Raw genomic sequence first — 17,676 nt, 5'->3', positions numbered from 1 at the left:
TACCGCTATGAAGGAGTACATCCAAGAAAATCTCCAGCGGGGGTTTATCCGCCCTTCTACCTCTCCTGCAGGGGCTGGGTTCTTCTTTGTGGAGAAGAAGGACGGAGGCCTTCGGCCTTGTATAGACTATCGGGGTCTGAATAAGATCACCGTGAAGAACAGGTACCCCCTGCCCCTGATTGCTGAGCTCTTTGACCAGCTGAAAGGGGCAAAGATTTTCTCCAAGTTGGATCTCCGGGGGGCCTACAACCTCATTCGCATCCGGGAGGGTGACGAATGGAAGACGGCATTCAACACTCGGGATGGGCACTATGAATATCTCGTTATGCCCTTCGGCCTATGCAATGCCCCTGCCGTCTTCCAGGAGTTTGTTAATGATGTGTTCCGAGATCTCCTAGGAAGGTTCGTAGTCGTATACTTGGACGACATCCTGATCTTTTCCAAGGACCTTGAAAGTCATCGCTCCCAGGTGAAGGAGGTACTCTCTCGTCTGAGGAAGAACTCTCTCTTCGCCAAGTTGGAGAAGTGTGTCTTCGAGGTATCCAAGATCCCCTTCCTAGGATACATTATCTCTCCAGAGGGATTTGAGATGGACCCCGTGAAAGTGTCGGCCATCCAGGAGTGGCCTCTCCCTTTGAGTACCAAGGCAATCCAGAGATTCATCGGATTTGCTAATTATTATCGACAGTTCATCCGGGGGTTCTCTTCCCGCATTGCACCTATTCTGGCCCTCATCCGGAAAGGGGGTAAACCCGGCCTGTGGCCTCCATCTGCCATAGAAGCTTTTCAGTCCTTGAAAGAGGCCTTCACTTCCGCTCCTGTTCTCGACATCCCAATCCTGCATTACCCTTCTGCATCGAAGTTGATGCTTCTGAAGTCGGAGCCGGAGCTATCCTGTCTCAGAGACACTCCACTGATGGGAAATTGCACCCCTGTGCGTTTTTCTCCAAGAAGTTCTCATCCGCAGAGCAGAACTATGATGTCGGGAATCGGGAACTCTTGGCAGTCAAGCTTGCCCTTGAAGAATGGCGTCACCTCCTGGAGGGCTCTGAAATTCCTGTCCAGATTTTCACAGATCACAAGAATCTGGAGTTTATACAGTCCCTCAAGAGGCTAAATCCCAGGCAAGCCAGGTGGGCCCTTTTCTTTTCCCGATTTAACTTTGTTTTGACCTATCGCCCAGGTTTCCAAGAATCTGAAGGCCGACGCCTTGTCTCGTAGCTTCACTCCGGTGGACCGTGACCCTGAGAGGCAAGAACCAATCATTCCACCAGTCAAGATCATTGCCTCTCTGTATCCCCAATTTGCCGACCAGATTCTGGCTGGGCAGTCCTTGGCTCCTCAAGATACTCCGATTAGCATGGCCTTCGTCCCTCCAGAACTTCGCCTGGCCATCCTACAACAAACCCACTGCTCCAGGCAAGCTGGACATCCTGGTCCGGCCAAAACCCTTGAACTCTTGAGGCGCCTAGTCTGGTGGCCTGATATCAGCAAGGATGTAAAGGACTTTGTGGCTGCTTGTAATGTCTGCGCCACTTCTAAGCCTAGCCATTCCCGCCCCAGCGGGTTGTTACAGCCTTTGCCGGTTCCCTCTCGTCCATGGACGCACCTCTCTATGGACTTTATTGTCGAACTTCCTCCCTCCGGTGGGAATACTGTGATCTGGGTTGTTATTGACCGCTTCAGCAAAATGGCCCATATCATTCCTTTGAAGAAGTTACCCTCTGCGGTGGAATTATCCCAACTCTTTATTAAGTACATCTTCCGCCTGCATGGTTTCCCGGTGGAGATCGTCTCCGACAGAGGCACCCAGTTTACCGCCAAGTTCTGGCGTTCCTATGTAAAGATTTGGGAATAACACTTCAATTTTCGTCTGCCTACACCCGCAGACGAATGGGGCAGCTGAACGTGTGAACCAAGCCTTAGAACAGTTCCTGAGGAGCCACGTGTCTCTTTGCCAGGACGATTGGTCTGACCTCCTCCCGTGGGCGGAGTTTGCTCATAATAATGCATGTCATTCCTCCACAGGAAGGTCTCCGTTTATGGTGGTGTATGGACAGCACCCTCAAGCCTTTCCTCAGGACTTCGTGTTGTCGGACGTCCCGGCTGCAGATGATCTGGCAGCCCATATGCTTGCTATTTGGGCTGCAACCAAGTCTAATCTGGAGAAGAGTGCTCTAGTCCACAAGACTTTCGCGGATCGCCGTAGAAGGCCCTCTCCTCCCTACAAGGTGGGTGATAGTGTCTGGCTCTCTTCCAGGAATATTCGCTTGAAGGTGCCATCTCCCAAGTTGGGTCTGAAGTTCCTGGGTCCGTTCCCCATCTTGGAGATAATTAACCCCGTAGCCATCAGACTTCAACTCCCACCAGAGATGAGAATCCCCAACGTGTTCCACGTTTCCCTGGTGAAGCCCACCATCTCTAACCGCTTCTCTGATGTCCAATCTCCTCCTCCTGCCGTCTCTGTGGAGGGTCAACAAGAATTCGAGGTGGAGAGAATCCTTGATTCCAGAATCTCCAGAGGGTTCCTTCAGTACCTCATCCATTGGAAGGGCTTTGGCCCCGAAGAATGCTCTTGGGAGGGACACCGTGATGTGCATGCTCCTCGTTTGGTAAGAGACTTCCACTCCAAGTTTCCCCAGAAACCAAGTCCCGGTGGTCCTGAGGCCCCCCGTGAGGGGGGGGGTACTGTCAAGACCGCCGGGAGCGCGAGGAGTCGCGTCCGCTCCCGGCGGCGAAGAATCCAAAATGGCGGCGCCCAGGCAACCCACGTGGGTTCCGACGCCGGCACCGTGACGTCGGCGCGACGGTCGCGGGCGCGCTGACGCTGGCGCAAGGGCGCCAAATTCGAATGTAAAAGGACGCCTGAGGCGCCAAGATGGCGCCCGAAAATAGGATTCTGTTCCCTGAGTATTCCTGGGTTCCCTTGCTGTTTCCTCTGCTTATCTGCCTGATTCCTTGTTGTGACCCCTTGCCTGGACCTGGACTTCGCTGATTCTCTGCCTGCCATTGACCCCCTGCCTGGCCTTGGACTTTGTTTGTATTCTGCCTGTCTTTTGACCTGTGCCTGGACTTTGATTATTCTCTTGCCTTACCCCTGGATACCACGACCCTGATTCCTCGTGAGGGGCTTCCTCCTAGATCCGGACTTCTCCCCAGAGGGGGCTCCCGGCTCCCTGACAGGAGGGATACAGTAACTCCCTCCTGCTCTTATTTTCAATCAGAGACAGACCCTTGTTCAGAACATCATCAGGGTACCCTCTCTTTAAAACCATCTGTCATTTCCAATCAGAGACAGACCCTTGTTCAGAACATCATCAGGGTACCCTCTCTTTAAAACGATCTGTCATTTCTTCAATCCTTTCTTAATATTTTCTTAATATTTCTGTGTACTGGATACGATTCTTTTAACTCTCGAGAATTGTTTGTATGGAAGGGAACATTTGAGGGAGTACAGGTGTACGCTGTCAAAATGTAAGACTATACTTGTCAGTCATTTTTCTAAAGAGATCAGTTTCCAATTTTGATCCATTTCTGGTGATATTGACATCCAGGAAACTGATACAATTTGTATCATATGTATATGTGAATTTAATCGAGGACTCCATATTATTTAGAAAGTCTATGAAAGATGTCAATGTTTCAGAGGTACCTTCCCATACCATAAGTAGGTCATCTATATAACTTGCGTATAGTCGGCAGTGGGTATTATAAAGGGAGTGTACATATACCTTTTATTTTTCCAGGTATGCCATAAAGAGATTGGCATAACTCGGTGCCACATTACTCCCCATTGCGGTCCTTTGCTGTTGTAAGTAGTTAAGAGTCCCCAAAGAAAAAAATAATTTTGATGTAGGATAATTTCCAAAAGATCAATAATAAATGTTCTTTGGGCTATGGTGTAATCGGTATTGTCTAAAAAATATTTTACAGCTGTAAGTCCTGAACTGTGCTTGATGGAGGTATATAGACTGGAGACATCAAGACTAACCAAAAATACATCATATGTTGGTAATTCCAAAATTTTAAGTAAATGATTGGTGTCTTTTACATAAGAGGTGGTATTGTGCACCAGGGGTTGTAACATTTTGTCCACATATATAGCTAGTGGGCTAAGTACAGAATCTGTACCTGTGACTATCAGACGTCAAGGTTTTTTTTTTCATTTTTTTGCGGATTTTTGGAAGGGTGTAAAATACATAAGTTACTGGGTTAGTTTTAATGAGAAAATCTTTCAATTGGTTATCGATTATGCCCGCATCCACAGCCTGGTATCACCGTTTATTCTTGTATGACTGGAAAGCGCCACAGTGAATGTCTGTTAGCTAGAAAATACTCAGAAAGCAATAATAGGAACTTAAATCTCTGTTATATTTTTTTTTTACAACTATGGGTGTGGGGAATTGAAAAGTTTTTCCCTACTAATACAAACAATATGGCAGCTCTCCACATGAAGTAATGCAAGGAGGATTATCTCTGACTCTGTTTCATAATTTGCGTGTCCTTTCAGTTAAGTACTATTAAAGTATGTATTTGTCATATGCCAGAATATTATAGCGGTTTTATTCTTTTCAGGTACAATGATTTTCTTCATGATCCCCTGTCACGGTGTAGTAGTTGTGACCCTCCACAAAATGGAGAGAATGCTATCTCTGCCCGTTCTGATCTTAATACAGCCAATGGCACTTACCCATTTGGAGCTATGAGCCAGCGGCAGCATGGGGGCACGGATATGAAGGTTTGTAAAATCTGAAACAAGGGGTAAATGTACAGTTTGGTAGTTTCACACATGCCCAGATCTCCTACTGTAAATAAAAAGTGTGGGAGGGTTTTACATATTACAGGTAAGAAATGCTAGCTCAGTGCCAGATGTGCTGAAAGTAGACATTACACATAATGTACTCTAAGTAAAAATCTAGATAAATAGATATTTTTCCCTAGGACTTTTCTGTTCAGTTGCACTGGATTCAATAATTTGCATATTTTACAGCTCACGTCATATGAAATGGCCAAGAAGTATCAGATGATGGCAGTGAATGGGCCTACATGGAATCAGGTTCCACCCTTTAAGTGGAGCACTTCACCTTTCAGCGGCCTTATGCACATGGGGCATCCAGACCTCTGGAAGTTCTCTCCAATAACGATCAGCTGGAACTGAAGCAAAGTACCCAGCCACCGCTAATTTCTTCTTCCTTACCGCTACTTATAAGCCGAAACTGCTGGCTTTTCACAGGATATTCATCCAAAGCATGATCAAGACATAACAGTTTGCTTGGTTGCCAGAGATGCAACATTTCAGACTGAAAAATGGTTTATTTATAATGGATCTGCTCTCCCCTGCAACATTTAGAAATACAAATCGTTTGCTGAGCTGTGGACAGGGAAATGGCTTATTTTTGATGCTTTTGTGAGTCTACAGAATGTTAGCTTTGTGGAGCAAGGCATCATAACTCCTTGTTAGCCATCATGATGCTTTAGGGACAGGACAGAAACATGCATTCTACCCTTTCTTTTAGCAAAGGAATTGTTATTTGGTAAAGACAAGCAAGCTATAAACTTAATATTGTGCTATGAATTCAAGCATTGCAGTACATGTAGGTATGACGCTGTACTTTACTGTAGTTTAGACAATTGGGCTCCTTCTTAATACTGAAGTTTGCAGGCTTTTGTGTGGTAATTCGGCAGACCATAAGTGACTCGTTTGTGTCCCATAGGTAATGCCTAGAGTGGCTTTTGAGTTTAGGGGTTGTTGTGCCTACTTGATAAAGTCAGTAGAAGGAAGGAGTGCACTGAAGGACTCGTTTAGAGCCATTTCTGTAGCACATCATATCTCTGGAATAAAGGGATTTGCTCTTTGGTTTGAAGGTTTTCTGCTATTATGCAGCTTCTGTGGTTTTCTGTCTGTCTTTTATCTGTGTTCATATTAGTCTGACTTTTCTTGCTTATAATGAAAGACTTGAAATGGCACACACTTCATTTTTGCTGCACTTGGCATTTAAATGCATATTTCTGGGCCTTTCAGCTCTTAAGAACAAACTCACTCAGAATCGTCAACCTTTTTGCTTGGGATGATGGGAGTTGTTCTTTAAACCCGCTGAAGAACAGAGGCTGAAAAACCCTGAAGTAGGTACTAGATAGTGGAGCCTTGCAGGTTTACTTGTTAAGTGCTCTGATCTTTATCACATTTTGTACTACTGAAGCCTCTTGTGATGAATGCAGTGAGAATATTTGTACAAAATGAACAAACAGCACTTAACCAAAGAGATGTAAGAATCCACATCTGCAGCAAGCGCTCTTCATATGCAATTGTGTTCTTTGTAAAGCTGATTACAGAGCAATAATTTTTTTCAATGAAAAGTTAATTATTTTATTATGCACCAGTTTTTACGAAATGTTGCTATATATGTGATTGTATTAATAAAATTTGATTGTAACAGTGTGATACGGCACATCAACTACTGTCCTTCTTGCCTGCGCCCACCGCTCAAAAGCGATCGCTTGTTCATCTGTCCCTTTAAAGATTGTACACTAATTTGACCGAATGAGGGTAAAACAGAATACAAAACGTTAACCTTCTCTTGAAAACTGTACTGTATAATATTGTGTAATGTAGTTTACTTTACTGCTGGCATATTTTTGCCTGCATGTAGAAATCCATTTCTAGATACAGGTATTTGTAGCTCTTTTTAAATTTTTTTCCTGCGAACTTGAGAATCCCTGTCTTGCTTTTATATATAATAGAATAAGGGGCAGATTTATCAAAATCTGAATTCATGGAAAAAAAATGCAGATGAGGAAAAAAAACACAGGCAAAATTCGTGCAAGAGAAAACTGTGACAAAATGTTTGCGGCAAAAAGAGTCACATGCCAGCGAGAATCTCATTGTCTCATGCGTTTTCAATGAGGCTGAAAATCTTGAATTTTTTAATAAACTGGGAAAATAAATAAAGTTTTCAGAGAACAGTCCCATTGGCTTTTCTGTACAACCTCACCAGCTTTTACTTGTTATTTTTCTGGCGACTTTTCATGGTTTTATTCTTTAATGGCCCCCCTCTCAGGAACATAGCCTGTGTCCTACTGGACAGAGAGGATCAAAAACTCTATTTGAAAAGCACATTAACTCTTTTATTGCGTTGTAAAGCTGCTGGTGAGAGTGAAACATAAGGAGGTATAGCTGAGGCAAAGTTACAGATACATTGAAACATGGTGCCCTCTGAGGAATTGTCATGTGGTACTGCACTTTTGACATATTTAAGAACTAGGGGTGAGCTCAGATTGAAACGTACTATTAGTGGCATAATATCTACACAAATATTCTCAGGTTTGCTGCCTGCGCAGTTTCCAGGCTGTAAGGTAGGGCAGCAAATGGATCGCAATTGCCTCTCTACCGGCTTAAATGTAATAGCGTGGACCCTGCATATCTGGCAGTTTTCACTGTAAACATGAACATTTCCAAACTATAATTGCTTGACCTATGGCGCCAGAACTCAATAGGGCAGATTTACTAAAGGGAGAAGTTGCCATTGCTAGTGGAAATGCGCAAAAAAATACCATCCGCAGGGACATCACCAATAAGCCTCCTCAGTACACGCAAGCTTCCTCATCCTTAACAGGAACAGGATAAAAAAGATGTGGTGAGAGGGAGTTTTATAAATAGCTTGCTACTTCCTGTCCTCACATAACCTGCCATGTGAGGACCATGAAAAAAAAAAGCCCCATTATGCACATTCACACCCCTGATCCACCCTGGTCAAAGGACACTCACTCCCTTCCCTTTTGCGACCTACAAATTGTGCTTTTCCATCTTTGAGGGGGCCCTCTCAGCCATGAGTCCTCTGAAGTTGTCCCTGCTGACCCCTAAATGGTCAAGACCGTGTTGATTGATTGAAAGGTACTACTATAATTTTGGAACAGTATGTGGGCTGCATTGCGATCAAAGGTCAGTGGCTTCTATCAGTGCAAGGCACGCATGTGTGTAACCATATTGCCTCGTATCCTACCAATTGACCTTTAACAGAAATTTGGTTTGTGTGTGGCCAGCTATAGTCTGTGTTAAGCCATACAATTTAACCTGTGCTCTGTAAGAGCCATACCACCTTCTCTTGACATTGCAGGCTATAATACTGAAAGACAGCGGTGCCAAGAATTTTCATTGAGAACTAAAGAGCAGCATCACATACCTTAGTTTAAAAAAAAAAAATCACCAGTATTCTGAATTTTCTACTTAAATAGATGTATTAAAACCCAGTTGTATTTTAAATCATTACAACACACTTTTTTTATACAAAAAAAAAACACAACAAGACATTGTAAAAATTGAAGAAATTATCAGATTGCTGTATCTTAAACCTGCAGCTGATTTCTTGGTCTTTGTTTTTAAATGAGTTCCCTGCTCATGCCAGTGAGTTAAATTATAGTAAATGGGAACTATAACAAAAAGTGTAATTTTATATGAGCTTTATCTCATGGAAGTGAGGCACTTAAAAAAAAAAAAAAAAAAAAAAAAAAAACAATTAAATATTCACTGTTGCTCCTGAAATAAACAAGTTAGTCGTCACGATTTCCTTCTCTGCAGTCAGTCTTTCCTCATGCAGGAGTCAGATTTTGATGATAGTTAGGCTCTTCCCAAGACAATGTATTTGTGCTAATGGAAAATAACCAACTCCAACCCATAGCTGCATGTAGAGGAACAGACTGTTGAGAGGGTGATAGTGAAAAATATTCAAAAACCGTTTTATTCCTATTAGATGAAGGCTCATAATAGTTTACCTTCAACTAAATAACCATCGCTAAACAGAAATATTACTGATGTGTTTTGGTTGTATCAAGATAGTGGAAATGGTTTTGTGCCCAATGCAAAGGAATTATTTTTGTACATTTGGTGTACATATCGGAAATAGGAGGTTCACATATTGTGCAAACCCCTTTGTGGCCAGAAGGCCATTAGGTACCCATTGGTTTGGACATGGATGCAGATTAGTCCCTAGTAAGTTTTGCTATGTATAACAATGCTTTATATATCGTTTCACTACATAAACATCTACATAAACATATAAACTTCCTCACCACAGTTTTCCATGGATTACATCTGCTGATATAAATAAATGTGTATATTTACAGTTCCTGACATTTCAGCGCAATTTGCCTTCTAGAAATAAGGTGGACCACTGGTCCAGCCATGTGACCGACAGCATTCTGTTAGTCTGAAATCCAAGGCTTCCAGGCACACAACATATGGAAATGTTTTTATATTACCGAAACGAAGTAGGAGTGGACTGTCATTGATCTTCCCCTGCCTACTACAAGAGGAGACAAATGACCTAGGAATCCTTGTGCATACGAGATATCCCTATGAAGAATGTAGTAGCAGTCCATTAAGTAAGATGTTGTGGATCTAGGCAGAGCTATCAGAGAGCATGCCCAGTTGTTTCTTTAGCTGGAAGAGCTGTGCTAGGGTAATGTTGTTTCCTCCACAAACAATAATGACCAGAGAAGAGAGATCTGGGCTCAATTTTCCTTCTTTTTTCAGTCTTTCCGCCACATTGCTATAAACAGCAGCTAGAGCAGCACCACAAGCAGGCTCCACTAACATCTTCTCATCATCTAGTTTTGGGGACAAAATGATACCGGAGTTTAATTGATGACTATGAAAATTATGTTATGTTATTCACACACACAGAAAAGTCTATTGGGCCATGAGCAATTTAGTTGATGAACTGCCCCCCTCCCACAAGCACTGCCCAAAAAATCTACACATATACATATATACATATATATATATATATATATATATATATATATATATATATATATATTGTGTAATAAAATATATCATGCATTCTGAAAATAGTACAGATGTATTAGACATCAATATAAGTATAAATTAATTTAGAACACTTTCATTTCCTGGTATTACTGTCCCTCGATGATACAAATGATCGCAGCAGTTTGACCACACCTGTACTTATTTCTAGATACACGTCTATTTCCCTGCACACAGACCCAACAGAATCAGTTAGGTCAGATCACAGAATGGTCAGCAGAGGGTCCCATTCATGGAGCAATGGTTGGCCAGTTTAGTGAAATAACATCTAACTGGATGGCCCTTATGCTTGTTGTATTGCCGTAGCTGTAAGTACTCCTGTGTTTTCTACTGTAGTTTGTACACTTATCTTCTGTTATGAACATAGAAGAACTTCTCACTTATTTAACAGACAAACTGATATTTCACTTTGACTCTTACCTGCAAACTTCTCAATAGCCACCACAGCCTCTTGGTCAGAAATGACCTCTGAAAACACTGGATGCTCCTGAGCCACTTTTAGGGTCTGAGCTCCTACAGTTTTGGCTCCTAGTGTTTTAGCTACACTGTGGAAACAAAGAGTGAGGCACAAGCTTACTGGTCATGCTGGTACTTCTTTAACTGAAACAACGAGGTGTATTGGGTAATAAGTGACAATAACCAAAAGAAGTATCACTTTCTAGCATATTTTACAGGTTCTGAAGGCGTCCAGGCAAAGAAAGAACAGATGGAAGGAAACATCCTTACCTGGTGATTTCAGGTAAGGTGACCAATTTCCCAGCTTGAAGGGCAGCATTAAGACTGTGAGCTCCTTTGGTTTCCATAGCAATGATAGGAACATCATCCCATCCTTCTTCTCTGAGCCCCTGGACCACGCCACAAAGCATGCCTCCACCTCCTACGGACAAGGCAATGGCACCAGGTTTGGAAGGGAGACTGGCTTTAATTTCTCTTACCAATGAGGTGTGACCCTCCCTGCAGAAAGCGAGAGTTATGTTAACTAAAACAAAGTAAATAGCAATATTTATCTACTCTTAACAATAAGAATAATTGTGTAGTACTAACTGAGACTGAGTAGTTCCGAACTGTGACTTATTCATTGTCGGTGAGGTATGAGCTGTATTGTTATTACTGATATTGTACGTATCTTTACTGGAGCACCAGCAAACATGTTGGTATGCTTCAGTTAACCAATACTTGTTATTGCTAATATTTGAAAATCAAACTCTCTATTCTCATTATAGCACCCCACTACACGGAAGTTAACTGGTACCTAGTGGTTACATATGTCAGAACTCCTTCAGTTTTTTTTGACATGGTAATGTTATCAAATCATCTTAAAAATCAGGGGAACATCTACAGTATAAAACGTGTGGCATATTGCACAATGGCATTTGCCAGTTACAGACACTAGATGTCACTATGATGTAAAGGCAACCAAAAGTCCATCAAGTGGAAAAGCTAATACTCTTAGCATTTCTACTTACCATATCAGTGGGTCATCAAATGGGGGGATGTACACCCATCCTGGGTTATTCCGCACCAGCTCTTTGCCATGTTCAATGGCCTCATCCAGCATCTACGGAGACATTACACATGGTTTAAAGAGAAAGGAGACTTGACCTCTACCTGCCTTTTCATGCCTACCATGTTGGCCGATCATAACAAAAAAAAAATATATATATATATAAAACCATGTATTACTATCCATCCTTATAGGAACTGCTGGAATAATTTGGTGAAGAAAAAAGTAGCTTTTATTGAAAAAAAAATAGCAGGGGAAACCTGCCATTAGTACTTGCAAATGGTAGATATTTCAGATTACTCGGCAATTTCCACGATGGCAAACAAAGTTAAGTGTACTCATCCATAACAAATAGTTAGTGAAGAGTCTCTCTGAAATACAGTAGCATGCAATCATTTAAACCTGTTGTAAGATTTTAAACATTCTGACTTGCTCATTCATTTGATAACCGAGTTTTAGGAATTCATAAGGGTCACTGCAAAAGGCACTTTGTTTAAAATCTGTCTCAGTTTCCAAAAGAGAGCAAACAGGCTTTTTAATCTCCCAGCATTGCCATTTTAATCCTCTGTAGCAGTGTTGTGCAGTCTGTGGGTTGGGAAGCAATTTAAGCATGCCACAGGTAATCTTGGGGTCATGGATGATGCTTAGATTAAACTATCGTTTAACTTCTGCAAGTGTTGTTTATTTGAATTTTATTGTGTTAAACTACAATCAGTTGCACTTGTAAGGACAGCAACCCAAGACCTATAACTCCAGAGGGCCCAAAAGGGCCATGTAGATACAAATGAAAACAAGTAAAATGGCAAACCAGTAGTCAAAGGCAGGGCACTCCCAAGTGTTTTTAATCTACAAGACCATGGTAATTGACTGCTATTTGCATGTGTTTACTGAACCCAATATTGGGTGCTGCAAACTGGGTGCTATGCATGCCTATTATAACCACATTTAGCACCCAGCATCTAGAAATGCAAACAGTTGCAGTCATATAGCAGATGTACTGCCTGCAGCTGAACTTCACTTCATTATAAAAACTTTTGTACAAGTGAAACCTGTGTATTCTGTACTAACCTCTCCCACAACACAGACTGTGGCCCCTTCATCTTTCATTCTTTGGATTGTAAAGGTGGGTGTAGTGATGGGCACGACAATGGTAGCGGGTATGGAGAGCATCCGGGCACTGTAAGCAGCTGCCAGACCGGCATTTCCTCCTGGAAAGATAAAAGTGGCATCAACTATTTTGAAAAGATAATACAAATAAGGCAGAAGAACTTAGTGAAGGGTAGGGTTGTTCTCAGATGCTACTGGCATTCAATTACACTGCTTTATACAAGGAGAAGGTCAGGAATATAAATATTTACACACTTGGGGGCAGATTTACTAAGCTCGAGTGAATGGTTGGAATTCCAAAAAGTTTGAATTTCGAAGTAAATTTTTGGGTTCTTCGACAATCGAATAGGCTATATTCGACCATTCGACTTCGATTCAAACTATTCGAAGTAAAAATCGTTCGACTAATCGACCATTCGATAATCGAAGTACTGTCTCTTTAAAAAAAACTTCGACTTCATACTTCGCCAAATTAAAGCTACCGAAGTGCAATGTTAGCTTATGGGGACCTTCCAGAGTACTTTTCTAAGTTTTTTTTGGTCGAATAGAAATCCTTCGATCGATCGCTAAAAATCGTTCTAATCGTTCGATTTCTATTCAATCGTTCGAATACGCTAAAAATCCCTCGACTTCGATATTCAAAGTCGAGGGATTTCAATTCGATGGTCGAATTTCGATGGTTTTAACCCCTCGAAATTCGACCCTTGATAAATACCCCCCATACTGTGTATATGCTGTTAAAACTGCAAATAAGCACATCAATCAACAAAGTAGCCAGTTATTTTCACATAATCTTTCTAAAAATATTCAGTAGAGCTGCACATGGGAGTGGGTGCTGCTATACAGCTACCTTTGTTAAAGATACAATTAAAAACACTCAGCAATAGTAGCCAAGTTTTGTTTCTCTCAATTTACAAACCTATAACTGTTCAGTATAGTGTCTCTTTAATGCAGTGGTTACCAAATTGTGGGGCTGCCCAAAGTACTGAAAAGATGGCCCATCTTGAAGGCTAATAAGCGTGAGCTTCAGGGTACAGGGGTGATTAGTTATTTACTACTGGCATGATGAAAATTGATCTAATAAGTGCACATGTTTCAGATGAACCAAATGTAATTAACCTAAATGTAATGAAAAGGTGGCAGACTGTTAAGCCTGCAACAGCTGGAGAGCCATAGGTTTGGCCAATTCTGATTTCTACATATGATTTCTAAGTGCAACTACAAGTAGTGGCTATTGCCCTAAGGGCAAAGCCTTCTTGTATTGCCCCGTGACTCATCTTAATTTTAATCAGTTTTAATCAGGAAACCTAAGACTACTTTATATTATAATTATATATAATGGCTTATAGTCTATATAGGCATTTTTGTTAGCACCATTTTATAGTTTTCAGTATAGTGGCTGTGTTAGGCCATAGGCTGATGCAAGATTTTCTCTCATAGCTGACAGCTGGTTAAATGCTATTTTAGGGTACCTGAAGTTCAAATTCAGCTGGATGTAGACTGATTGCCTTTTTTAAAGGGATTAAATTTGAAGAAAGTCACTGAACATACTCTGTGTACAAGGAAAGCAACTTCGGGTGACTTTGGAAAACAAAGAGATCCGAGTGCCATCGGCTTTTCGGGGAGATTCGTCTCCTGAAGAAGAGGCGATTTGTCACTGGGTGACTAAATCTCCCCGAATCTTAGCGTGTGCCCTTACCCTAAAGGAAAGCAGCTCTCTGTGGAATTATTAACCATGTTATCAATATGTGAAACTGCAACAGAGGTCAGAAGTGATAGGTGAATTAGACATTCATTCTAAACTCACCTGATGAGCAGACAAAATGTTTACAGCCCCGTTCTGCCCACTGCAGGAGAAACATAAACATGATTAGAATGTGCCGATCTTTGTCCATTGTATTCTGATGTAAACTATAATGTCAAGAGACAAAATTATGATTCCTTATCAATCGGTCAGTTTGGAAAGAAAAATGTATTTCCTGGTTTATGAAAACCGGAAATTACAAATAAATTAGGAGATATATTGAATCTAGCCCATTATTTGATCTGTGTTTATTCAGATCTCAGTTGGAAAGAATGGGACTCACATCAGGTAAGGACTGCATAGGATGTAGATACTTTCTGACCGGTGTTATGATCCCTAGCGCTGGCTATAAGACCTCGCCAAATGTGCTGATCTTTCCCTCAATGTGTCCACCTAAGGTGGAGAAATATTGGGCTAATCTGATCAATGGCCCTAGGGCCAAACTAACGCTTTAAAACAGCAGGAAGGACTCCATCAACTAGCTGATGCAGTCTGCGATCTGATGGGAAAATCAAACCTGTCCAATCGACACACACAATTCTTTTGTCAGCATTGGCAGTTTCTCTGCTGATGTTCTTCTACTGGTGGAGAAACTGGCTGGTATGACATTAGCATTAAGAACCAGGAAGCCTGCGGGGAAGAGGACTATGACCATGCCCTATGCAGTCCTTCTATAATGTAAGAAACTGCTTAATTCAACATGATTATTGTTTATCATTATTCTATCATATGATGATTACAATTCAGGAAGCTCCAGCTACCTCTCATTCTTGAGTTAGTAGCCTGTTTCATCATGTGTGGACCCAAAAACAATTACCTGCCCAACTGATATCTGATTGGCACTAAGATATTGATTGGGCTGTGAAGTAAATATGGTCAGCCAAGGATGTGGTCTGTAGCCAGTGACTCTGCACAGGCCCCCTATGTAATTCATTTGCTTATCAATTATATTAGTGGAACAGACTAGGTAGACGCAGTAATCTGCTGCAAAAAATGCCTTTTATTTGACACTACATGTTTCGAGCCAAATTGACCTTTGTCAAGTGTTCATTTATTTGCTTATGATCTGATTGCTGGCATGAAAAAATGTCCCAGTATTTTTATAATCTAATGTCATGATTTTGTTTTTTATGGCCACTCACCGTCTTGCACAGATGACCAATGCCCCGAATTTTGAAGGACCCTGTTGGCTGTGCATTATCAAGCTTCAAGTAAACTGCCATTCCGGCCATTTTGGACAAAGGGACACTATCTCTGAGAGGTGTGTCGAGATGCAGGCACTTGCGTTCTGGCATCTTCACCTATGGAACACAAAGGGAAATGTGAGAATATGAACAAGCGTCTAAAAATGAAATAACTTTTTATAGAGCTAAAGAATCCTATGCAGACTCGCTTCATTGTTTGTTTTTTGTTTTGCACCTTATAAATTATGTAGAGAGTGATATTCTAAAACTATTTGCTATTGGCTTTTATTTCTTATTATTTGTGGTTTTTGAGTTATTTAGCTTTTTTGTTCAGCAGCTCTCCAGTTTGCAATTTCAGCAATCTGGTTGCTAGGGTCCCTACTCAACCATGCATTGATTTAATTAAGAGACTGGAATATGAATAGAAGAGAGCTGAAACATGAAGACGAGTAATAGAAAGTAGTAATAACAGTACAATTGTAGCCCTGCAGAGCATCTGGTTTGTAGGAGGGGTCAGTGACCCCCATTTGAAAGCTGGAAAGAGTCAGAAGAAGAAGGCAAATAATTCAAAAACTATAGAAAATAAAAAAATAAAAAATGTTGGCTAATGACCTCATATACATGCAAATGGAATCATCTTTTTTATCATTTGAAAATCTATTATCCTGCCCTGAATGTCCCATTACACAAACAAGTTTGGTAACATGTCTGTTCAAAAAACATAGGGGCTAATTTACTAACAGCAGAGCTACTAAATTATACCAGTGGAACAACTTATTGTAACCAATGAATATTACTAATTTGCTAAACATAGTAAAAAAAAAAATTCCCACATTGTAACCATTCCCTTCTCTACCAATATAATTCCCTTCCGGCAGCTCTTGCTTGTCAGATACATGTCACTTCAGGGCTACAGATCCTAAAACATGGCCAGAGGGCATTTTTGTACATGGAAAAGCATGAGCCAGAGAAGGTTACATGGGGTGAGAAGGAAGGCCTTACAGTTTATGGTGATTTTGTTTATTACTTAAACTGATTAGCTGTCTTATGTGGAATTTGTATATGCTCATGCTAATTTCTAAAAGACTGGTTTATAATAATTAAAAACATAAACAGATGCTTGCATATCATTTCATTTAGAAAAAAATAACTTTGTTCAAAAAAATTGAAGATTATTACGTTGTAAAATGACTCGAGCCAAGAATGCTGGGAGCTGTAGTGCAATGAATGAAAGGACATGCTGAGAATACTTTATTTACCTAGTATAAGCACTTTGCTTATATATATAACTGACATCACTCATCATATTACAAATAGAAAATCTATGTGGATTATGCTTCAGATGACATCTCAAACCCCATGCTTAAATGCTGATCTTTGGTCCCTTTTTTATCAATTCATTAATTTGCTGTGTGCACATTGGGCATGGATGCCACGCGCTCATTTTTATCATAGCAGTGGAAAAGCTACTAGACCAGTAGCAAACATTGCCCCTTTTATTATATTAACCTCCCTTAGAAAGCATACATAATATGTTAGAGTTTTAAAAATAAAAAGCCAGTTCTGTACAGGGCACACTCACCTTTTTTTTATCTGGATTCAATGCCTGATGTACGACAGGTATAGGATAATTTCCAATTGCCTCTTCTGTTCCTGCTTTTCTGCTGTTAAATCCACAAGTCTTATAGGATCAGGAGCATGTTCAGTAGCCAATCAGACAGGAGGGTGTCATACACACCCCTGCACACCCCCCACACACCCCCAGCCTAACCTACATCTGACAGCGATGCATCTGGAGACAATACCAAAAGGGTTCAGTCTGGGGAAGCGGTGGGAGGGTATAGGCAGCTAAAGGAAATAGGGACTATATATAGGACAAAGGACCCCCTCCTGGAGGAGATCCTCCCATGTTGTATGTGAAGATTCTCCAAAGACCGGCTGAAGCTGGTCAAACTGGTTACTGGAAAAATAGCTGCCTGGTAAACATGTTGTAGGGGGGTGGAGAGGAGTCAAACTTCTATTTAGAAGCAAGACAGTAAGCTGAATAAGGGATCTCCCATGTGGGGAATAAAATGAGAAACTGCATTAAAAGGTGAAAGTGATACTATGTATGAGCTGGTGCACAAAAACATGGCCAGGTGTTTTCTTGGCCAGGAGACAAACACACAGGAATGTCCCAAGAACTGCGTCAGGTGTCCTGAAAAACAAAGCCAAGTGTTTAGGAGGCTCCTCCTGGCACCACTTTACACACAAT

The 17,676-nt window shown here is 41.3% G+C and overlaps 2 protein-coding genes across 2 annotated transcripts in view; one reads left to right on the top strand and one right to left on the bottom strand.

Annotated features, from left to right (window-relative positions):
* Positions 1-6,442, top strand: part of plbd2.L (phospholipase B domain containing 2 L homeolog) — a 30,311-nt gene extending 23,869 nt beyond the window's left edge. The window contains exons 11-12 of the mRNA XM_018260821.2: positions 4,576-4,738; positions 4,991-6,442. Of these exons, the coding sequence (XP_018116310.1) occupies positions 4,576-4,738; positions 4,991-5,158 (331 nt within the window). The 3' untranslated portion in view covers positions 5,159-6,442. The remainder of the gene's footprint in view (positions 1-4,575; positions 4,739-4,990) is intronic.
* A 1,774-nt stretch (positions 6,443-8,216) lies between these two features.
* Positions 8,217-17,063, bottom strand: sds.L (serine dehydratase L homeolog; the record flags this gene model as incomplete). The annotated part of the gene is given in 10 exon segments (NM_001097712.1): positions 8,217-8,492; positions 8,519-8,696; positions 8,697-9,603; positions 10,244-10,368; positions 10,550-10,777; positions 11,290-11,381; positions 12,396-12,535; positions 14,242-14,281; positions 15,381-15,539; positions 17,005-17,063. Coding segments are annotated over 7 exon segments (987 nt in total).
* Positions 17,064-17,676: the final 613 nt, after the last annotated feature.

Source organism: Xenopus laevis, chromosome 1L, assembly GCF_017654675.1.
Source record: "Xenopus laevis strain J_2021 chromosome 1L, Xenopus_laevis_v10.1, whole genome shotgun sequence".
NCBI classification, from domain to species: domain Eukaryota; kingdom Metazoa; phylum Chordata; class Amphibia; order Anura; family Pipidae; genus Xenopus; species Xenopus laevis.
Note: the sequence above shows the minus strand (reverse complement) of the source record. Positions and strands in the feature narration are given on the sequence as shown.